This window comes from Beta vulgaris, chromosome 8 (genome assembly GCF_026745355.1).
Source record: "Beta vulgaris subsp. vulgaris cultivar EL10 chromosome 8, EL10.2, whole genome shotgun sequence".
Lineage (NCBI taxonomy): Eukaryota > Viridiplantae > Streptophyta > Magnoliopsida > Caryophyllales > Amaranthaceae > Beta > Beta vulgaris.
The window spans coordinates 6,582,388-6,606,741 of NC_079209.1; the positions used below are offsets into that span (position 1 = coordinate 6,582,388).

Genomic DNA, 24,354 nt, shown 5'->3' on the forward strand with positions numbered 1-24,354 from the left:
GGATGGGTCTAGGTTTGGCGGGGATGGGGCGGGGATGGGGATTAAAATTGTCCCCGCAATGGGTGGTGGAGCGGGTGTGGATTTTATGTTATACCCGCCCCATCCCCGCCCGCCCCGCCCCATCCCCGCCCGCCCCGCCCCACCCCGCCCCGCCCCGCATATTTATTATGAAAATCCTATTTATGTACTTAGTATTTACTTTACTACTTATATTACAAATAAATTTATTTTGCAAATTACAAATTTGTAATATCTAATACATATGGGCTTTGAGGACTTTGAAGTTTGACCCAAGCCATCAGTGAAGTAGTGAACCCATTACCCATAGTCCATACTGCCAGTCTGCCAATGCCAAAACATGAGAAAACTAAAAGTCATAATTTTAGGGTTTTAAGTTTTAACCAGTCAGCCACAATCTCCTAGACTCCTACTCTCGGCTCTCCCTCCTCTCTCACGGCTGCTTGGTGCTACACTCGTGCTCGGTGGCTCGGTGTCGGTGCTGCTTGGTGCTACACTCGTGCTCGGTGCTGCTCGGTGGCCGGTGTTGCTCGGTGGCCGGTGCTGCTCGGTGGCCGGTGCTATCACGAATTGAAGGTAAATGGTTTTAAGTTTCTGAATTTCTTCGTATTTATTTTTCGATTCGTCTCATTTTTTTTTTTCATTGTTGCAGTAATATTATTTTTGCCTAATATTGCAAGTTCTTCGATTTTATCATATGTATTTGGATGAATCTATAGTTATGCTATTAGTAGCTAACCTTTTAGAGGCCATTAGTCCTATTAATTATCATGAATTTGTTGTTATTCTCGTTTATGTTCAAGATGTATGTGTTCTGAATTTCTGATTCAATGAAAGTGCTATATGTGATATATAGTACAGACCTAAGCATTAGAAAAGAAAGATAACGATATAATATTATCTTCTAAACAATATCTTTAATAATTTACAAGTTCTAACACATAGACATAATGATAAAAGTTGAATGTAAAAGATGGATTCCCACTGACATTTTTTCACAGTTTATTTTGTGACAAAAGTGATTAAAAATCTTTTCATGATACATTAGTGTGGATATTTTGAATACAGGGACAACTAGTTAGCTACTGTGACTGTGAATATTTGTGAAATGGCTTCAAATGATGATAATGGTTGTGCTCCTAAATCCTCAAAAAAGTCTACTTCAGCAAGTTGTACTCCAATTAGTGTGGATGATGACGAAAGTCCAATTGAAATTGGATCACAAGATCCTTCTGTTTTACCACTAACATCTAGACACACATCAAAAGCATGGTCTGATTTCACTAGGAAGAGAGTGGGGGATGTTATTAAGGCTGAGTGTAACTATGTTTGAAGCAATTGCTGGTGGAGCGAAGAGCGGAACTACTCATTTGAAGGACCATACAAAATTTGTCCAAAAAGAAAATGTCAAGACCTTAGACAAACTAGGTTGTTTGGTTCACAAGCAAAAGCTAGTGATGAGCAAGACAATTGACATTGGCACCATATGAATTTCAACAAGAAGAAAGGAAGAAAGACATTGCAGAATGATTGTTCTTCATGAGTACCCTCTAGCATGGTGACCACTACGGATTTAGAAAGTATTCTCCACACTTCAACAGGATTCAAAAGTACCGTGCCGCAACACAACTAAGAAAGACATCATGGCAGATATGAATCTGAGAAGGAAAAATTGGTATATTGTTGAGGAAAGCAAAGAGTAGGATTGCCTTGACTACTGATAGTGGACAGCGAACAACCAAAGTAAAGGTTATATGGCTGTGACGCACATTTCATTGATAGCTCTTGGAGATTGCAAAGCCGAATTATTAGGTATTACACATTAACTCTATATTTTCTTGTGCACTTCATGTTAAATGTTTTTATTATGTATTGCATTTGTTTCTCATTATGTTTTCTAATTGGATATTTTTTTAGTGTAAACTCTTTCCATTTAGAGTTTATTTTCCCCCTAGTTTCTTATTTGTATATGTCATCATATTTTGATAGGTTCTGCTATGTCCCAGCTCCTCATACCGCAGTTGTTTTAGCTGAGACATTGAAAGAATGTATTCAATCTTGGAATATTGATCTCAAATTGTCTGCCATAACTGTGGATAATTGCACTACTAATGATGCTATGATGGATATTTTGCGTGATGAGTTTCCTTATGGTTCGCTTATGTTACATGGTGAATTTTTCCATATGCGTTGTTGTGCCCATATACTAAATTTGATTGTTCAAGATGGACTAAGTGCTGTGTTGTCAGAAGGTCTCCAAAGAATTAGGGAAAGTGTAGTGTTTTGGACGGCATCTGATAAAAGGGTGCAAAAGTTTAACAAGTAGCTAGCAAATAGCTCCTGAATTTAAAAGGAAATTGGCACTTGATTGTAAGACTCGCTGGAACTCTACTTATGAAATGCTTTCAGTTGCTATTAGTTATAGAAAGTTTTTGTTGTTTTGGGTGCTCGAGATAATCTCTATAAAACCCACCAATTTGTGAAGATTGGATTAAGGTTGAGAAAATTTGTGAAAAGTTGGAATTGTTTAGTACTATTACCTTGACTTTTCTGCATCAAAATATCCAACGGCCAATATTTACTTTCCCAAAGTTTTGCCCTCCGATTTGCTTTAACTAATTGGCTTTTATCTCCTTATGATATGTGAGAAAAATGGCAGAAGTAATGCTTGAAAAGTACAACAAATATTGGGCTGGTGTTAATAGTTTTGTGGGAATTGCAACTATACTTGACCCTAGATATAAAATGGTCTATTCGTTTCCATTTTGCAAAATTATATAATGGTCTGAGATTGATAGAGAAGTAAACAAAATTCAAGATCTTCTCAAGCAATTGGTGGATGAATATGGGTCTGAGAATGGGAGAGCCCAAAGTTCTAGTAACCGTCCATGTGTTAGTACTAGTGAAGTGACCGGAGATGTTTTAATGCAAGAATTTGCAGAATTTTTGGAGCAGGATCAAAGTCAAATGAATAATAAGTCAGATTTGGAGAAATATTTGGGAGATCCTAATGTACCACTTGTTGCTAATTTTGATATTCTTAATTGGTGGAAGACTAACGGAAACTCATATCCAATTCTTCAAAGAATAGCAAGGGATATCTTGAGCATTCCTGTCTCTAGTGTCGCATCAGAATCTGCATTTAGCACAAGTGGACGTGTTCTAAGTCCTTATCGTAGTCGTCTTCTACCAGAAACCGTTGAGGCTTTGATGTGTACTCAAAATTGGATATGGGCTGACTTAAAGGTAAAATTATTTCATCATATATTTTTATGTTTTGAATATATATGCTTACTAATTTACTAATGAATGTTCTTACATTGAAGGTGAAATGAAAGAGTCGAGTATTCTAAATTAATGGAAGAGATTGAAGATGAACGTGATGTAGAAACAACTGGAACATCTTCCCTTGATTGATTGACATATTTGATGATGTTTTATAATGTTTTTGAAGACACTTTTTAATACGTAATAGAATATTTTTCTTTATTAATGTATTTGAATGTGGTGACTTATTAATCTTGAATTTTCTTTTCTATATTATATTGTGAAGTAGACTTAGTTAGAAATTAATGGCAGTTGGCAGATTGTTTGGCTTGTAAGCTCTTTTGGAGGATGCAGTTGGCAATTGGCAGATTGTTTTGGTGAATTTCAATGCTATGATTAGTGGGTATGCTAATCATGGGCTGGATTTGGAGGATGCAGAAAGTGGGTTTCATTTTGAGTCGATGGCAATTGGGTGGGGATGGGGCGGGTATAATGCGGGTACGACGCGGGTGTGGGTACCCATGCGGGTGGTGGGGCGGGGGTGGGTCTGAAATTCTCCCCCGCAATGGGTGGGGCGGGGATGGTCTGAAATCTTCCCCCGCAATGGGTGGTGGGGCGGGGATGGGGATGAGAATTTTACGCGGGTGCGGGTGTGGAGGGACCATCCTCCGCACCCGCCCCGCCCAATTGCCATCCCTACTTACTATCTCTTTGAACTATCTCTATCAAAATGTCAAAATAAGAGTTTATCCCCTTTAGGTAATAACTATGACAAATTGAGATTTAAATTTTTATACTTCCTCCGTTTCAAAATAGATGGTACATTGTTGACTAAAACGCTTGTCGAGGCACTACTTTGACTACTAATATCTTTAATTATGTATTAGAGTAAAGTATAAAATTTTGATTTTATGAAAATATACATTAAGACAAATCCAACAACATATTACATTATAACATTTGATTTTACCTAATAGTAAATAATGCATGGTCAAACCTCATTCATGAATAATGGAAAAGTCAACAATGTAGCATCTATTTTGAAACGGAGGAAGTAATTCCTTAGAGTGAGCCCATTGGATGATCTACAAACTAGATCATGAGGAGACAGAGTAAAATATAATAAAGAATTAGGAGAGAGAAGGATGATCATATCATTACAATGATCTGATCATTGATGGATCATATTTAAATCTCATGAAAGAGAATAATTGGTAGGCCTCATGCATGGTGAGTTGGCAGCAATCTAATGGCATTAAGAAAAGCAATGCAATGATTAAAATGCCCAAAATTATAGATCATCCATTGTGGGTAAAAAAAGCATAAAAATTAATGATAGATTATAAATGAGGTGGAAGAGAGAAAAAATATTAAAATAATTGATGATCCAAATTTTTGGATCAACTATTGTCTATGCTCTTATAGTATACTCCCTCCATTTCTTTTTAATATACACACTTTTCTTTTTAGTCCATTTCTTTTTAATCAACACACTATTGCCTTTTCTATTTTGGGTAACATATCACATCTGTTTTCTCCTCATTTTTCACCCATGTCTTTCACTTTTTAATATTTTAACTCACTTTTTTGTTTCTCTCTCTCACTTTTCAGTTTCTCTCTCCACTTTTTCAGTTTCTCTCTCATACTTTTGTATTTCCTCCTTGGTTCTCCCCAAAGTGAAGTGAGTAAATTAAAATGAAAACGGAAAGAGCATAATACAAAAGTAATAATATAAACCACTACTTATACTAGTCATTATATTTCTTTTCTCAAAACGCTTGGTTACAAACCTTAATTTATGAGTACAAACGTATATGCCTTTACAAGCTTCAACGATCATATAATTCCTCCAATTTATTATTATTATTATTATTATTATTATTATTATTATTATTATTATTATTATTATTATTATTATTTTTCTTTCTTAATCCATTACTTTGCGCCATACCTTATCTAATAAGGAATTACTAATTACTTTCATTAATAAGTTCATCAAACAAGTGAGTGTTCTTACAATGAGTTTAATTCATTACTTTTTGTATAATACTTAAACTTTTAACGAGAGTGTCACACTTTGTATGTACATGAGTTTGCCACATGTTGGTGGAAAGAGGGGATGAAAAAGGTTTGCATCTAATGTGATGATTCAATCTATGGGAGAACAATGGACACTATTACAAGTAATGGTCAACACCCCAAAGAACAAGAAAAAGAAAGCCTAACTAACAACAGTAAGCACTAGGAGTTGGACAAGTCACATGACAACGCACAATATAATGTCTATTGTTTATTCTTCTAGTCTCATGAATCCAAACACTGAGCAACAACTAAGAAGCAACCACAATACAACAACCAAATTGTAATGAATTTCTACAATCTAACTTAAGAGATACACTTTGCATAATTAAAAAAAAACTTATATGCTTTCTTAAAATAAATTTGGAGTGAATAATTTTGATTTACACTCGTGTATATATGCATATATACATTTTGTTGAATGAAAGGGGAACAGAGAAAAAGATTTGCTACGTCTACGTCTCTATGATGACATGTCCAAATTTCTCTCTTTCGATCATTTAAGAAACAAAGCGAACTATTAGAATAGATGCACTATGTCAGTGCGTGGAGAGTTGAGACATAGTCTGCATCACATCCGTCCCTTTCATGCGCCAATAACAATTGTACTTTCGTGTATATGATATAAGTATGACATATGTTTTCAATTGTTACATGACATCCTCTATGCTTTATGAGTGGCCGGTGGGTGATGTATGTAACTATTAAAAATGATACTCCCAGGTGTATGATATAATTATGAGTTATGACATATACTTTCTCCGAAATAAGCGAAATACTTCTCTTTTTTATGTGAGCTTTTGGAGAGAAGTGTTCCACTCATTTCATAAAGAAAGAAGTAGGTTTTTAATAGTTGCATAACATCCTCTATGCTTTATGGCCAAATACCGTCGGGTGATGTATGTTACTTTTGATCTTCTATGCTTTATTGGTGATAGCCGACATGTGATGCAAGTATCCATCCTCTTTTTCATCTTCTCCACATTCGCCAGTTACAACCAACCAGCACACCACAACTTCCACAACTTACCCTGCAAACTAAACATGAACACAATTGAGTCTAGCTAAATGGCATAATCAATACCCTTACTAAACCCTCCTTCAAAATAGAAACACCCTTACTAAACCCAATTTGGGTTAGATACATAGGAGCAGTATTGTCATACATACAGGGTGTTAGATTAGACAGTTAATAAGTCGCTTATGCCTTCTAATATAATTAACCTACGAAGTTCAGAACCACATAAAAATACAACTCTGAGCAAGCCACACACAAAAGAAAGGCAAAAAAAAGTCTAATTCTTGACAAAGATCAATATGCTAAAGCAAGCCAACCTGTTAAAAGATTCCTAGTTCCAGCTTCATAATCTCTTCCATTCAACCATACATACATTGTACTTGGGAATAACTTGTTAAAGTGCATGTTCTAAAGAGAAGGTTCACAGACCAACAGGTTTTCAGATCCAAACTTTTCCTACCATCTATGCTATAGAGTATTGATTTACATATTACAGATATTATGCATTTCAATTCACACGGTTTACAATCAAAGAATACCATGATTACGAGTTAACCGGCATGTATGAATCATCTAAAGGTTGAGCCAAACTAAGCATTACATGGACTGAAAGGGGGGAAATTTTAGAAGAAAAGGAACACAAGACACATTTATAAGAAAATAGTGCAACACATGGTTTAACCAAATGTCTTTCTCTTAAATTTTGAGTAGTTAATGAAACTTTCTACCTTTTGAAGATTCTTGTACAACTATTTTACTTGTTTCCTATTTTACATTTAGGAAAAATCCACATCGTATAACCAAAGTTTAGGGTGTCTTTCCATAATATCCAAAAGCTTGAATTTCGCAATATTCCCAAGTTAGAAAGCATCCTTCCAGTATTGGTCTCAAGGGACCTGTTACCTATTTCACAGGATAAAGCTTTCCCCCTTTCTGGTTCCAAATTCTCATTTATCTCTCCCCTTTCTCTTATTCCCACCTATCAAGCTACCACGGCAAATTAGAGAAGGACAAGTGTGTTATTTTACCAAATGAATCGTTCAAATTAATATTGGTACTAATATTGGAAGTACGTCCCTAAACTTGAAATCATTCATAAATGAACCAATTGAGATTAATATGGGAACACGCCCCAAACGTGGGATTTATGGTGTCAATTATTGATAAGTGCATAGTGTTATCTTTTATACTTTTTAGGATTTCTAGAGAAAACTTGTAGATTTCCATTATATTCCTAGACTTTGATAAGTGAGTTTCTAATGCACTTTATGATCTCCTTTTGATTTTATTTGATCCTCTTTCTTCTTCTATCTCTATTTTTTTCACTTGATCATTGTTGATCATAGTGACATTTTGCTAGATTTTCGGTCAATTTTGACTGGATCTCTAGTACATTTGCTTTCAACGTGCTTTGATTGCAGGTATGACCTTTTTCGAGGTCGATAGTTGGGAGACACGCATAAGGAATGAGTTGGAGAAGCCGAGCGCGGATTGATGTGTGCTCGCACCACTTTCTAGGCACCCGCACCCATCACAACGATGCGACCGCACCATTTGGTGCTTGATACCAGTTTTGAGGCAGAAGGAATGGTGCGCTCGCACCTGATTTTGGTGCGCCTGCACCATTCGAATGTGCAAAAGAAAAAAATTCGAGGCAACCTAAAAACGATGTTATGTTTTTAGAAAAAGAGTTATGCGTTATTTTTCTAGACTAGAGAGTATTATTAGGGTTCATATTAGAGAGAAAAACATTGAGCTTGTTGCTAGATTTCAAATTCATAGATTAAAGTTTTGAAGGTACTTTTTATTCAATTTAATATCAAAGTTTCAGTTTTTATTCCCTCTTTTCATTGTTATTCTTGTTCCTCCATATTATTAGATCTCCTTTATTATAGTTTCATAATTGTTATTTTTATTAGATTAATTATCTCTTAAATCATGTTTAGTCCTAGATTAGTCATAGATTTCACATTTTATTGCTTAGAATCTAATATTAGTGAGTGTTTCTTATCTAGGTTAGGGTGAAAGTATGGATTAGGGTTTAAACATATTGTTAATGTGATTGTGATGTTCTAAAGATGTTTATGCATTGATCTTGGTGTTTTGAGGCCGTAGGATAAATATTGATCACATTTGTACTTTCGTATTTTGAATTCAAATGTTCTTAAATCGAATTTTGAACTCTTTTATCATCCCAAGAATCAACTTAATTTCTAGGCCAAGATATTGGGTAAAAATTAAGGAGATCCTTTATTAGGGGTTTTCCGAATTCATTGGATCTCTCAATCAATTGACTAAAGACCATTCGAGAGAGGATTTAGTTGATTAATTAAGCGATTATTCTCGAGGACCATTCGAGAGAGGACTCAAGTATTTTAGAGGAAAACTAAACCTTGCATAATCGTCTCTTTTGCTTCATAATTGCACTAATGATCATTGCTCCGCTTTGATCCATACTAGTAACCTTAACTCTAGTGTCTTCCTATTCGATATTTTATCTCGTGTTATTTGCTTCTTTGATATTAGCTAGTCGTAGTTGTTACCAAATCATTTTAAAACCCTTCAATTAGGTAATCAAGACTCGAAAGACCTTAATTAATCCTATTTTCCCTCTTGCCCTTGACTTGCATTACTACGTTCTTAGTAATTGCTTGTTTAGGTTTTATAAATATTGTTTGAAAAGCGATTTTTGGTGCCTTAACGACACACTAAAAACCTCTTATCAGACTACACCTTTCTTCCATTAATATTTAATTCGAAGTATTTATTTTCTTCTTCTTTTCTCTTTATTTTCTAATTATGAAGTATAACTATTATTCTTTAGTTTGTCTATTTATTTCAGTTATGTTCGAGTAGTTCTTTAATCTATGGTTAAGTTGAACCCTAATATATTAATTCATAACTATACCTTTTTATTTCCAAATTAATTGCTTCTTTGTTCTTCTTGATTGATTGTGCATATTTCAACATTAGATTAGGGATAATTAGTATTGTTATGATTCCTTTGCATTGATCACAAAAGGAGTTGGGTTTTAAATGATCTGAATATTTCAATCAAGAACATGAATTTCTGTATGGGAATAAGTCGATTGGAACAGTAGGGATTTAAAGGTGATGCTATGCTTAATGTCACTTTCTCATACATGTTTGGTGAAGCCATAGATACTCGGAGTGATTTATGGTATTTTTAGGGCGCATTACTCCTCGTGAATATTTAATCTAATTTGATTTAGGATAGGAATTGTTATTGTATCAATTCATGCTAGTGGGGATACTTAACTATAGAGCTTTCATTCATTAGATTACTTTTAGTTCTTTTTTTATCTTCTTATTTACAAAACTTAATCTCCTTTAGTTTTACTATTGTTTAAGAGATAATCATAAAACAATTTTCTCTGTGTGGGATCGACCTTGACTTTCCTAGTAAATTAAGCACGACATGCCTGCCAGTTATTCCCAACTTCTATTGCTTTGTATTTAGCTAATTGACAGTTGAACTGGTCTCACACTGCAGACAGAACTATAGGAGGATTGGTATTCTGCCTTCTGGGAAGGTAAAAAGGACCCCCTAGCCTAGTCCGGTAGAAAGGGAGAAAAGCTGTGACTTCTCAACAACTAGGACATTGGGCCATGAAAGCAGCCTAAATTTGAACCTGGACCCCTACTGATAGACGATATACACACCAGCAAAGTTCCTGTGCTTCTGCAATATTTTATTTATGTTGTTTCCAAACATTTCACAAATCACTAGTATAATATTCAGCAACGATACATTTTTATAAACTTTCATTGAAAGACACGTGAATTAAGAACTTACCTCTCTGATGACATCAAGAACCGACCTTTTAGAATTTAGGTACTAGGTCGCTTTCAATCTTCTTCCCCTAAAAAGAGCTTTCAGAAATTAATTCCAATCTAAAAAGAGAAAAAAGAGGGAAAAATAGGGAAAATGAACAAGCAGATGACAGTTTACTAACATTGCTTAGAACAAATAACCTAAGCTCGATGCCACATCTTGCAAGGCATCACTGATCATCGAATTTCAACCTCGGCAAGGATGGCTTGAAAAGACTTTTAAAGTCTTTCCATAACAATTATGTAAAAGATAACCAGCAATGTTACTTTCGCCATCTCTTGTCTTCACACTTCACTAATTCTTAAAGCCTATCATTTGGTGTAAAATCAAATTTTGTGCTTTTGACATGGGAAAATTCAATTTTCAATAACGCAAGACAAGAGTATCTTGAACCTTATAAACATGGGAAAATTCAATTTTCAATACCAAAAGACATGACGGACTGAAAACGGGGAGAAAACACGGAAAAAAGTAAGGAAAGAAGTTCCTCGCAGTGGATAGTGCAATAAACAGATCTCTTTGACCCTAATAAAAGTTATATGTGATTTTCCTAAGAGGTTTTCTTCTGTTCAATACACCAAACTCAGTCCTTTGATCAATATTTCACTCAAAAATTCACTTCCACGCGCATCATATCTAGTAAGAAGCAGCAACAGCCAATCCAAGCTCAGTTTATTTTTAAGAAACAGGTGGGTAATACACACATAAAATTCCCGAGAGTGCTTCAAATGTGTTCTCATATGCAAAAACATTTATTACTTCCAATTAGTCAGCTAAGAACCACTTTTTCACTGACCCACCAAATCTAGACTATGTGGCTGGCAAGGTAGGTTTAACATTAAGCCTAGAGGCGAGAAAAGTAAACCTCTGAGCTTAATTCATCCCTTGAAGTAAGGGAACTTACATAGATTGCCAATACAGGTCCGCAACAGCTTGAACATGCACGGCAGGTAGCTTGTCCACAAGAATGCCTTCATTTAACTTTTCACTCAAACATTGAGCAAGCAGCTTGGAAAAACAACCTGATCCCACCATCCATGGCTCTGCACAGTGCACAAGTCCAATAAAGGTTGAGAAGTTAATGATGTTGGCTTAAAAGTAACACAGTGACATAAATTTCTCTTGCTGTCACACTTAAGGCTTTCCAACGCTAACCTACTCCAAATAAATGAATGACTTTCAGCCATATGCAACAAAAGGTAACCTAGATTAGAGAGGAAAATGTGCCAATTTGAGATTGTAATAGACAAAGACCAATTTATAACCTATAAGTTAAGATAAGCGGGCAACTTATAAATTAGAACAAAAAACAACGTATTCATGTAATACACAATTACACACACCCCAAAAAACATATATACATAAAAGTGAAAAACGAATGCAACACGAGGAGAGAATGTTCTTTTGCCACGCTATGGTACTTTATGGGCATTAAATTTGCTAAAAAGCATAAGAACAAATGAACCAATATCTAGAGAGAAAAATAGGCTTAGATATTGATATCACGCAGCACATACCATCGAAGGACAAATATGATCAGCTTCCACATATGCTATATCATGTGCAGTTGTGACCTTTTACAAATCCATGTGCAAGTTATTCAGATGTAGAAATTTGGCAATAAACTGAAACCCCATCATAGACCCTCAATTATAATCTAATTGCAACTTTATGGACAGCATCTTTTGATTGTTAACCAGAATTATCACCATTGAAACAAAATATACTGTCGAAATACTACAATAGTATATTTCAACCATATAATCTATACCTCTGTTATGTAAGCTTCTTCTTCCCTTCTGACAGGAGGAAATTTGATATATTACTAAGCTTGAAAACTACTTTAAGTTCCAAAACTCATAGCTCTCTTCCTGTCTTCAAACATTGAAAAGAAACTTCCCTTGACATGAAGCTTTCTTGAAGCCTAGCTTCACATCACAGACTAAGAGAGACCCCAAACCATATCCCTCCATTCCTTGTGCACACAATTATTTATTAGTAAATACCATGTGGTAGAATTAGGAACAAAGCCATTATCTAGCCCTCTATTTAGAAGCATCAAGGCATCATTTGACATGCCAAGTTTACAGTGCCAATTAATTAAAGTGTTGTAAGTGATAGGATCAGGGGAAATTCCATCAACTTGCAATCTCTCAAAAAGGTTAACAGCCTCTTGGATGCGTTCCGTTCTACATAAACCATTTATTAGGCTATTATAAGTGACTATATCTGGTGTCAAGCCTCTATAAATCATCTCTCTCAAAAAGTCAAGTGCATTTTGTACCTTCCCTGTCCGACAAAGACCATTGATCAGTATATTACACGTAATAGTACTAAGCTTCATACTTTTCCTAATCATTTCTTCAAATAACCCTAGAGCTTTTTCCACAGCCCCAGTTTCACACAGTGCCTTTATCAGGCCGTTATAAGTGACTTCTTTAAGAGGTAACCCTCTAAATAACATATCATCTACAAGCTTAAGTGCTTCTTCCATTGAACCTTTTCTCAGATAAGCGTGGATCAATGTATTGTAAGTAATGGAGTTGGCAATCGCTCCTTCCAGTAACATATTCTTGTGCAACTTTAAAGCCTCTTCCATTTCATCAGCCTTGCAAAGCCCATATATAAGAGAATTGAATGTATATATGTCAGGTTTATGTCCTCTTTCTGACATCTCACCATATACTCTGAAAGCCTCATCAACCTTTCCGTCCTTACAATAGGCACTTATAAAGCAATTGTACCCTGCCGTTTTCAGGCTAAGCCCCCTAGCTGCCATATGATCCAAGACACAACTAGCTTCCTCAAGTTTACCTTTCTTGCTGTAACCATCAATTAATATACTGTATGTAATGGCATTTGGCTTATGTCCATTGCGTTCCATCTCTTCCACAAGCTCACTAGCTGAACCTAGAAACCCCTCTTTGCAATAACCACGGATTAGTATGTTATATGTGTATACATCTGGTTCACATTTAGGACCCACCATGTTCTCCTGGACAATAGCTTTGGCTTCATCAAGCTCTCCACTATTTACATACCCATTTATCAAGGTATTATACAACACAACATTAGGCTCAGGAACTTTTCTCAAGAGACCTCTTGCTTCACTGACTTGTCCTGCTCTACACAGCCCATTCATCAAAAACCCATAGGTTACAGCATTTGGGGAAAACCCCCGAGTAAGCATCCGATCAACCAACTTCGCAGCCTCATGAATTCGGCTACCCTTACACAGACCATGTATGACATCGTTGAATGTCTCAACATCAGGGACACATCCCATCAATATCATCTCTTCCAAAAGGGTCAATGCATCATTTACTCTATTAATCTTAGACAAAGCATGAATAAGCGTTTGATAAATAACCGAATTCGGGACACACCCATACTTTGTCATGTCCCTAAGAAGCGACCACGCAGTGTCCACTTCCTGGACCGTACAAAGAGCTTTCATCACAACACCAAAGGTATACACAGTCGGAGAAAGACCCCTATTCAACATATCATAAAACACATTGGGAGCAACCTTATGACAATTCCCCGAAACCAAAATCTCCAATACAACATTATAAGATTTGAAACTCGGCTCGAACCCATACACATTTCTCATATCCAACAACAACCTAGTGGCTTGCCCAGGCAATCCAGCTCTCCCATAACACCTCATAACTAACATGAAAATGGACTCTTTAAAAACAATACCTTCCTCTTTCATTTGCAACAACAACTTATCTATCTCCTTAAACTGTGAACCAGCACCAAGTTTACTAACTAAAGCATAATACACATCAAAAGAATGGGAATACCCATTCTGGGTAGCGGCCCATTCGAAAAGCTCCATTGAAGTAGGCACATCAATGGGCAGCTCAATCATCTTACATAGTCTATAAGGAGTAAGAAAATTGATTGATTTTTGAAGATCTTCAATGTCAAAGGGTTTAAGTAATTTCTCCCAATCAGTCTGAGAATCAAAATACCCATTTTGTTCAATGTGTTTAGCAGTTAATTTACTATTATCACCATCATCATTAAAATTTGAATGAGACCCAGATGAACAAAATGGAAAACTGGGGTTTTTAGAGAAATATTGGAGCTTTTGGGTCACGAAAACTCTTATTTTTGCTCTGCTTAACATAACAACTATAGTCCACACAAATTGGAAGAAAGATTAATGTTGTTAAGAGAGAGAAAACAAAAGTATGTACCTTGGAATAGATTGAAGGAAGAAATATGGTGATTTGAGCGCCAAGCAGCGAAAGAAGGAATTTCGCACAAATTTGGGAAGGAGAGACAGTAGAAGTAGATGGTGAAAGATGCAATTATACAAGTATACATGTAAATGATGTAACATGATATACCAGAACTGGTTGAACAACACCCTTTTGATTTTTTTTTATTTTTTATTTTTTTAATCCATATGAGTCACGAAGGCGGTACATCCTTTTGATCTTTTTCATTTGGAGTATTTCCTTGGAATTGGTTAAAGATCGCCTCCAAATTACTTAAAAATCTCCTCAATTCTCTTTTAAAAGTACCATTATATTTTTATTATATTTTTTTGATTTTTTTACTCCAACTTAACTCCTCCTCTAATTCATATTCTCTCTCATCTTCGCCATCATCATCGACGAGTACAAAATTCCGACGAGCTAAACTTTTTTCAACAAATTCCATGGGCCTAATGTGTGGCCAGCACCTTACCCCCATGGAATTCGTTAAAAAAATTACCTTGCCGGGGAAAAAAAATTACGTCGTCAAAAGACCTTGTTGTCGTCGGTGGGTTGGAGGTAGCGATTGGTGGTTAGTGATTTTAGGTGGTGGTGGAGAGAGATTTGTAAAAGCAGCCAAGGGTATAATGGTCATGGTAGATGGGGCGACTTTAAGTAATTTCACAACGATAAATAGAAGTTCAGATTTCGTTCTTTGTTGAATGATTAATGATTTTCTTGAATAATGTTTTTCCAAACACATCTGGTTTTATATTGGTCTAAAATTTATCTACAGTTATTGTTTTTTTATAGAGAAACGTTAAAGGTATAATTAAGAACATTTTTTGGGTTGGTGCAAAATGTTGATTAAGATCAAGCATGATTTACTCGCATTTTTGCACGTGCATATCATATTAACCTTTTTCCCTCAATTAGAGAAGAAAATATATAGAAGAAGGAAACTTGTGGACGAATTTGTATATTGCTTTCAATTGTTGAATATTAGTAAACTGAAAGAGTTTGATTCATATAATAAAGATTGTCGAATAATAATCAATATTTAGGTTTTAAAATATTATCAGTAAGTTATTCATATGCAATTCAAGTTTTTTATTTTTCTTTCTAATTGTGTCAACCAAGTTAAATTGTCAGATTATTTTTTATCAGAGTTTTTCACAAGAGGAAATCATCATCCTTATACGAAATATATATATATATATATATATATATATATATAATATATATATATATATATATTATATAATATATATAATATATATATATATATATATATATATATGCTTTAGAATATAAACTACCCAAAACAAGAAAATTATTTAGAAAAGTGTTCGTCTCTTTTTTGTTGGGAAATTGTCCGAAAATAGTACACCATAAAATATATGGTAAAATAATATGAACTGAACGAATTGCTATGAATAATATGAATATTACTCTTAATTGTCCAAACTCGATGACGACATGATATTATGATAATATATCACCTAAATTATTTTACAAAAAGTATGTTCTCAAACTTCATAAATTCCCATGTATGTTAATGTATATGATTTCGTTTTTTTATCTTCATGTTCATTTGGTTGTAATGTAAGTAGGAAGTATAGCTTCCTATGAACTAATGCATATGAAAATATATTTCCTAGAAAATGCCAAAATTTGTTTGGTTTGATATGGAAAGTTTTGATTTTCATGAGAATTTTCACTTACCTAGAGAGACTAAGGACTTGTTCTCTTCGGCATAAAACAGCTGAACTGAACTGAATTGAACTGAATTGAACTAAAATGAATAGTGATATACGAGAGTAAAAATATTGTCCAAAATCGATTTGAACTAAATTGAATTGAACTGAAAATAAGTTGGAGAGAACAGACCCTAAGGATTTGTTCTCTTTGACATAAAACAGCTGAACTGAAATGACTAGTGATATGTGAGAGTAAAAATATTATCCAGAGCTGAACTGAACTAAATTGAACTAAAACTAAGTTGGGCAGAACATGCCCTAAGTAAGTTATTTCTTCCATTTTGTAGGAAGTTAATTCCTATAAAAATTTGTATTTCCTCCATTATTGTCAACCAAACAAATGCACATGAATATACTTCCTAGGAAATACAACTTCCCATGAATTTATATGGCAACCAAACAACACCTAAATCTATTTAAGAGAACATCTATATATATATATGACAATTAACATTTTGAGATAATAACTTATAAGAACCAAAATAATATTTTTGTACCAATTTATCCCAAAAGACTTTAAAAAAATGCAAAGGGTATGACAATTTATGAGAAAAGATGTAAACGTAGTAAACTCAAATGGTTATGATATTGAATCAGATTATAGCGACCTAGCATTCCTTTACAAAATCGTTGCATTTTTTGTGTGGGCCCCCACCTAGGAACCCCTTGGTGAGAAGGACCCTACCGACCTTTCGCAGGTCAGTCAACCAAGGCTGCGCAGCTACGTCAACGCTTTAGAATAGGGGAATTAAAAGAATCCCTACCCCCAAACACAACTAGATAGTGGGGTTCGAACTTGGTTACGCAATAGGTCCCCACCACTTCCACCTTGCTTGGTCACAAAATCATTGCATGTAGCTGGTACAATTTCGCATTCCTTAATCTAATTCTACGCCATGATCCTACAGAGCCTCCAAAGACACAGCTAAATCCCAAACTTCACATTTTGTTATCCACACTCAACCTTTTTCTGCAGGACCATTCTTGCAGCTTCAATGACTACCTGCCCACTAACATAGTGCTGCCTGCACACAGGCATATAGACGTCAGCTCCACCAATCAGCTCAGTCTGCTTCTCATCAATTTTCCTCAACGTGAAACATGCGCGTTTGCCACAGAGCTCACATCGAGCAGTAAGCTTTGTCACCGAGTCTGCCAGTGGAATTATACTGAGCACAGAGCCAAAGGTCCTCCTGCAGTGGAACTTTAACGTTAGCCAAAACAAAGTTTTCCAACGATCAGGATTAGGGCATCAAAAAGCAAAACTGGTGTAATGGATCAGAAAAAGCCTCTCATAGCAAGAAGTTTACGTTATAACCAATGATGCATATGCTATAGATCAGAGATTCAGGGAGGGTTTAAATAGTACCTCAAGTAGTCACCATCTAAACCGGCAACTATAATGGTTTTTCCATCATGGTCTGCAGCTCTCTGGCAGAAGTCATACAAATCCTCGAAAAATTGAGCTTCATCAATACCTATCACATCCAGCTGCAAAATCATCAACCCATTAGGTATTGGCCTGTCTGTAGAAACAAAATGGTACTCTTTAACTGAGCTAGCACACCAAAAGGCTAAAAGCTCCTACAGTGGGCATGTGAATCGGAAAGATTTTGCAGAAGAACTGATCTCTTATCCAGAAAAAATGATTGAATGGAATTTTTGCATGTAATAAACTTAAATGCAAAAACTAGCACTCTTTTTTACGATACCTCGTCGTAAGCACTTGATCCCAGCTTCTGCCTGAATGACGACAAGTCATGCAATGCGAAGCATGGATATTTATCCCCATCATGAGTGACAACAGAATTAAGTTCATATCTTGTGTCTTTGTTTGATTTGATTAAAGCCACTTTCCTGTTTAGCAGATAACACAAAAAAAGGAAAAATTAATGACCAATCATGGTTCTTATAATCCTGAATGTCATGGTTCTTATAATCCTGAATGCCAAAGCTTAAAAAAGACAAAAACAATAGATAAAATCTCAAACCGAACGAATATGTGTGTGGAGCATAAAAGGATCCCAGTTGAATTCAGAACCGTAGCCATTCTATGATGAGGTGCTCATTTTTTCAATAGGAAAAAAGACTTCTATCCAATCAAAATTATAAATTTGGCGAGTTCTTGGCGGGTGCTTAAATTACATATGGGCATTCGTACTTTTTACAGATGAAAGAGGTTGCAAAGGCTAGCAACTTAATATCGCACTCCCATAAACATTCTACACTTTAGCTATAGCTAGAGATTCCTTTCCTAAAAGCCATGCCAAAGACTAAAGGGATATAAAAGTTCGTATTGAAGTGTTTTACTTCAAAAGTGGAGACGTACGAAGTGTTAAGCTTCAAGAACAGGCAGCATATATATTATATCCATCCATCACAGGGGAAGTTCTACATGAAGGTATTAGTAACAGTAACCAATCCATATGTATTATGCAATAAAAAATCGAATAAATAAAATAGCTAAATTAATAATAGAGTACTTCAAACATAACCGGAAACACTAGAAAGGTGCAACTCACAATCAGCAATCTCTACACATCCGTAATGCCCTTCAAGTACGAGAAATTATGTTACTTCAAAAGGTTCAGGTGTAGTTGTAGATCTAGAGGTACTAACGATACCGAGACTAAACAGCTTGTGACTCAGTCAAGAGTCGGCTTAGAATGAGCAAAATCCATACCTAGTGTTTGTTTTATAACTTGAGAGATTTAAAACTCATACCTCAAACCGATAAGGTATGGGGTTTAGAAACCCAAGGGGGAGGTGGGTTTGGCTCATACCAATACTTCTATGTATTAAATAGAAGAAAAAATTTCATTCCCAAATAAAACCAAACACATGGTATTAGGTATCAAGTTCCAAACGTACACCACCTTAATTTCATTCCTGAATCTAAACCCAAACCACTATATGAACCCAATGCCCCCTAAGGGAGCTTGAGTCGAGATACTTTAAGTCCGGTTTGGTAAACCTCCATCCCAAACAATAAAGGGTCACAACTACAAAGAACGGAGGACGTAATGGGAACTTATTTTCATTCAAGTTTGAGTCAAGCTTTAAATTTTGAACTCGCAAGTCAAGTCACGTTCAAGCAACTGAATTTGAGTCGACGGCCTAACCTCAACTAGAATCATTACCACCCCTATGCATATCAAAGAATGAGGCTTAGCTATTTAGAGATATTTCTCTATAATTGGTTCTGGTTTCATTTTTGGATGCCCAAGAGCCATGTTTATCTTCAGAAAGCTCACATTGGCTATTAGTAAGATGGCTGAAAGGAAGAATCTGAGGAAAACAGGAGAGAGAAACTAATTACCTGTTTTGTTATTCACAGACATCCAGCGAATCAACCTTATATTGATATCCCAACTACAACACTTCAACATCCTGAAGGGTTGTACTGTTATACTGTATCAATGACAAAGATTACTCAAAGCAAAAGTCAGGAATGTAACAACTGTCCACTAGTTCACAAGTCAGTACTTTGAGCATTTCATAAGTATCTTTTGCATCTTTGTGCGTGTTGTCACCCTTATAGAAAAAATGTACTTCATTCTGGACCTCAATCCTACTATATCCAGGATCCTTTTTCACACCAAAGTCCCTCATCAAACCCCAAACCTCAGCCACATTATCCCACAATGCATAGTTGGCATAAGTATGGGATAAAACAACATATTTTCCTGCATTTTCTGGCTCCAACTCAAAGAATCTTTTCGCTGATAATTTCAGCAGCTTAACATTCCCATGAAGTCGACAGGCCCCAAGCAAAGAACCCCATACTACTGGATTTTCCTTACATGGTGAGCTGTTAATAAATTCATAAGCCTCTTCTAACCTCCCAGCACGTCCTAAAAGATCAACCATGGCTGCATAATGTTTCCGATGAGGTTGGATGCCATAGTCATTCTTCATTAAATAGTAATACTTCCAACCTTCATCAACACGACCTCTATGGCTACAAGCAGAAAGTACAGCAAGGAAGGTCACATAGTTAGGTTTTAAACCTTCTTTTACCATTAAATTGAAGAGTTCCAAAACCTCAGCAATCCTTCCATTATGTCCATAGCCACATATGAGGGCAGTCCAAGTGATAACATTCTTCTCAGACGATTTACTAAACACCTGATGGCCATCAGATACACAGCTGCATTTGAAATACATATCCATGAGAGCACTATTGACGACCACATTTTTCCCAATTCCACACTTTACCATGATTCCGTGGGCTTGTTTTCCCTGCTCAAGCAGTGCCAAAGAGGCGTATGCTCTAAACACAGAAGAAAAAGTGAACTGATCTGGAGCCACACCAATATGTCTCAGCTCATAATAAAGACTCAATCCCACATCTTCCATGCCTTTTTGCACATACCCTGCAATCATTGCATTCCATGAAATTAAGCTCTTCTCCGACAATTCATTAAAGAGAATGCATGCAGTCCCTACCTTCCCTGCCTTACAGTACAAAATCAGCAGTTTCGTCCTAAGGTATTCATTGAGAATAAAACCAACCACCACCATATGGGTATGTATTCTTTTGCCCCACTCATACGCTCCTCCATATATACTTTCTTGCAGCAAGAGAGCATAAGTTCGCCAGTCCACGGCTACTTCAGTATGGTACAGTAACCCAATTGCTTCCCTCAATCTTCCAGAGTAGCATAGGTCCTTCAATGTTTTATCCAGCAATAGAGAAGAGCTCTTGACTTGTGCAGCCTGAAATCTGGGAGAGACTAACCATGACGATGATATCTAGCAGCCAAAAATACAATCTAGGTGTCGTCTAAACATCTAAGAACGATCACCAATGCAACCGGATTAGCCTAATCCATGGACAATGTGTCACTAATTCTCTTATAGGCCAGCCAAAAAAAATGACCTTTTCCTTAATATGATACTTCATACAGTTGCTACTTGCTACTCAAATTCCTGTTTACTCATTACGACCTATGGATGCTTCTTAAAAAATTCACACAATTCCTTGATTTTCAGCTCCAACGATAATGAAGTACTCCCTCTGTCCGCCAATAGATTTCCCATTTCTCCAATGCACGTTTCGTATCGTTAATATCTTTGATTACATATTAGTAAAAACTATGAAGGTTTGACACTCCTAATGCAAACAATGAGACGAATCAAACAAGACCCCACATGAATGTTTTTTCTTATATCGGAAATTTTGTTTTTAGGATTTTCTTTACCTATAAATAGTGCGTCCAAATTAGAAATGAGGATATCTATTAAATCACAGAGGGAGTAAGATGCTAGACGAACATAGGGATAGTACAACCATTACCAAGTGTCTTATAGTAAATCATAAAACATAACAATTGTTTCGAGCCGGAGAGAGTGGTACTAGTTAAACTCAGAAATCATAAAAGTACAACATAACAAACAAGTCAAATGGCACCGGTATAACATAAGAGAAAAAACTTTCAACAGCAGACAACTTTCCAAATATTTTATGGATTAGTAAATGCACAATTTTAAGTTTTCGAAAGTTAGAATAATCTGATTTCTCAATCCTGTTGATACCTCTTTCCAACAAGTGAGGGAGCCCTTTAAAGGCGCCCGAACGTTTATGAATGAGCTACTAACAAAGGAACTTCCTTAAAAGGGTAAAAGCAAGTACTTTATTATGGCATTCAAGAACAAACAAAAAACACTCAGAAAAAAAAACATCATCGTATACTTGAACCTATTCAACATAGATTATCAACATTAAAGTCATCACTTCACTACCAAAAAAGAGTAAGCAAAAAAAAAAAAAAAATTGCAGCATTAAAAAAAAAAAAAAACAGGAAAGAACCTGCCGTTACTGGTCTCTGATTGGATACGGCGAAGGAGCGAGGAGGTTTTTCCGGCGAACATGGGGCCCACAATGACATGAATTTCACCACAAGAAGACGACGAAGACGACGAAGAAGAAGGATGTTGCTGCTTCTGCTGAGAAGAAGAAGAAGAAGCGTGACAACGAAGGAAGGTCGACATGGGAGGAGAGAGAAAGTTAGGGTTTTGGTGGAGGCGATAGGGACGAAAAGAGGAAAGAAAAGAAGGTGATTTGGGGGGAGGAGAGAGGAGAGAGAAAGTTTTGGGGAAAATTAGGGATTTCATTCTAGCTATGGAAAACAACATAACATAAAAGTAGGTAATTTAGGGTGGAGGGAGGAGAGAGAAAGTGAGGTTAGAAGTTAGCTTAGTTAGACATGGCTATGGAGTTTGAAAAGGATAGAGCAAAGAGAGAGGGGTTTTAGACTTGGAGGCCATGTGAGATATAGGAGTATTTGGCAAATGGTTTTTTGTGTGACTTTTGGCTTTAGTTTAGTGGGAAACTTCAACCCAAAGAGTCTTATGACTTTAAAGTCATGAGCCAAATTTTTATCACTAAGTCAAGTCTTGCTTGTTTCTCTGTTGTCTGTGTTACAACTAGCAAGTATTACAATTTTTGGAGTACTTTGCCGCCAAAGATACAGTGCATTAGAGTTTCTCACACGTGATTAGTTTTTAATTTATTCTTTTATATACAAAGTAATTTATGTTTAGATCTTGATTATTTGTTTAATGAAACTATATTGGAATGTAGAATTATAAAACTTTTTTACCTGAAAAATTGCTTAATATTCTACTCTATCTTGATTATTGCTTAGTTTTTTTTATTTTCTTATGAATTTAGTTATCAAGATAAAAATTTGGTTAGTTTTCTCAAATACTCTGAAAGCTATTTTCAGATCTAAAAATTAGAAAGGTAAAATTTTGTATTAGTTTTCACATCATCGATCTAGTTTTCTGGAACATCATCTCGTATATCTTCTTGTATCTTCATATAGAGAAAAGGTTATATCACAACCACATCTTTGATGGTAGAATTCTTTAGTGTAATCAGTTTTTCACCATATATCCGTGGCAAAAAAATTTGCAACATATACCCTTTCAAGTTTTGAAATTCACCATATACCCCCCACCTTTCAGAATATACATCCACTTACTCTTTTTATTGACGGACGTTAGGTTCCCGTTAGTGGCAAACTTATTTCATGATGCACCCCTATTGTGGAACTTAATACACCATATACTCCTAAATTATGTTTCGGTTATGACGACTACTTTTCCAGTTTAAAAAACTAGTCGTTAGGAAGATTAAAGACACGTCAGGTTTCTTTATAAAGTCATTCCTATGTAAAATGAAACCCTTAACATGAAGCATGAGTTTTCATTCAAATACATGCTCTTCAGACTACGAGTCTTCATGCATAAGGGTCCCTAACTCTTATTACATTTGTAGGAGAAAATATGCAATAAGAAGTTATGAAACTGCAACAAATCCTGTTGTACTACAAGTCTGATTCATGCAATAGGTTCATATGATACAAAGGAAGTTATGAGCAAGGTAGCAACAACCATGGAAGGGGATTCAAGCACACTGAAAGCGATAGGGAAGAGGGGGAAAGCTCTGTCGACAACAAAATGAAAGAAGAACTCAAGCAATTGAAGAAAAAATTGAAGCAACAACAAAAATTAGTTAATGCAGCAATCAAAATAGGAATATTCATGTTTGTAATCCTAATGTTTGCAATATTTAAATGAAATATTGTTAGTAGTTCAAAATACCTATCTATTAATGTAGCTTTACAAAAACTATCTTCTTAATGATCATATAATTGTGCTTGACAAAACAATGACTTTCAATTCACAAAGTAGCTATGCAAAAAACAGTGTCGCAATTCACAAAAAAAAGGCATGCATGGAGCATCTTGGAACCCTTCAATCTTCGCTTCTTCTTAGCCTTCTTCCTTTTTGATTGATGCTTTGAGGTACTTGTAGCCTCAAATGCCTTTATTTTCTTCTTTTTAGGCTGAGATCTTTGGGCAGTTGAAGTACATAGAGGCTTTGTCCTTCTTCTGAGATCCTTGGGCAGTTGAAGTACATAGAGGCTTTGTCCTTCTTAGATTTTTTAGTGGCACCACCTCCACAAATCCTAGCATTATGTCCCACCTCTTTGCACTTGTTGCACTTAACACTGTTGTGTCTATGACCCTTCTTAGCTTCAGTTGGCCCTCTCTTCCTCTGTTTGGCATACTCAGTCAATTGTGTTGCATCCATATCAACAACCTTAGCAAAGCTAGCCCCAACTCTCTTCATTGA

The 24,354-nt window shown here is 35.7% G+C and overlaps 2 protein-coding genes across 8 annotated transcripts; both read right to left on the reverse strand.

Annotated features, from left to right (window-relative positions):
• Window positions 1-5,692: 5,692 nt before the first annotated feature.
• LOC104900827 (pentatricopeptide repeat-containing protein At5g64320, mitochondrial) lies at window positions 5,693-14,662 on the reverse strand. Of its 6 annotated transcripts, none has more exons than XR_007268815.2 (5): window positions 14,447-14,653; window positions 11,756-11,812; window positions 11,143-11,281; window positions 10,200-10,266; window positions 5,693-6,402 (listed from the first exon to the last, which is right to left on the reverse strand). XR_007268815.2 is itself a non-coding variant. In XM_019251149.3 (5 exons), exon 1 carries the CDS (start codon window positions 14,374-14,376, stop codon window positions 12,181-12,183), a length of 2,196 nt encoding a protein of 731 aa, XP_019106694.1. In that variant the 5' UTR covers window positions 14,377-14,662; the 3' UTR covers window positions 5,693-6,402; window positions 10,200-10,266; window positions 11,143-11,281; window positions 11,756-11,812; window positions 12,010-12,180. The 6 variants fall into 6 exon arrangements, 4 of the variants coding, with proteins under 4 accessions (XP_019106694.1, XP_010686657.1, XP_010686656.1 ...); XM_019251149.3 differs by having other exon boundaries at window positions 12,010-14,662; XR_008967237.1 differs by lacking the exon at window positions 14,447-14,653 and having other exon boundaries at window positions 11,756-12,001.
• A 2,105-nt stretch (window positions 14,663-16,767) lies between these two features.
• LOC104900828 (pentatricopeptide repeat-containing protein At4g16470) lies at window positions 16,768-22,513 on the reverse strand. Of its 2 annotated transcripts, XM_048634357.2 has the most exons (6): window positions 22,022-22,508; window positions 19,969-20,935; window positions 19,796-19,854; window positions 17,922-18,066; window positions 17,579-17,700; window positions 16,768-17,402 (listed from the first exon to the last, which is right to left on the reverse strand). In XM_048634357.2, exons 1-6 carry the CDS (start codon window positions 22,345-22,347, stop codon window positions 17,159-17,161), a joined length of 1,863 nt encoding a protein of 620 aa, XP_048490314.1. In that variant the 5' UTR covers window positions 22,348-22,508; the 3' UTR covers window positions 16,768-17,158. The 2 variants fall into 2 exon arrangements, 1 of the variants encoding a protein (XP_048490314.1); XR_008967205.1 differs by lacking the exon at window positions 16,768-17,402 and having other exon boundaries at window positions 17,596-17,735; window positions 19,529-20,935; window positions 22,022-22,513.
• Window positions 22,514-24,354: the final 1,841 nt, after the last annotated feature.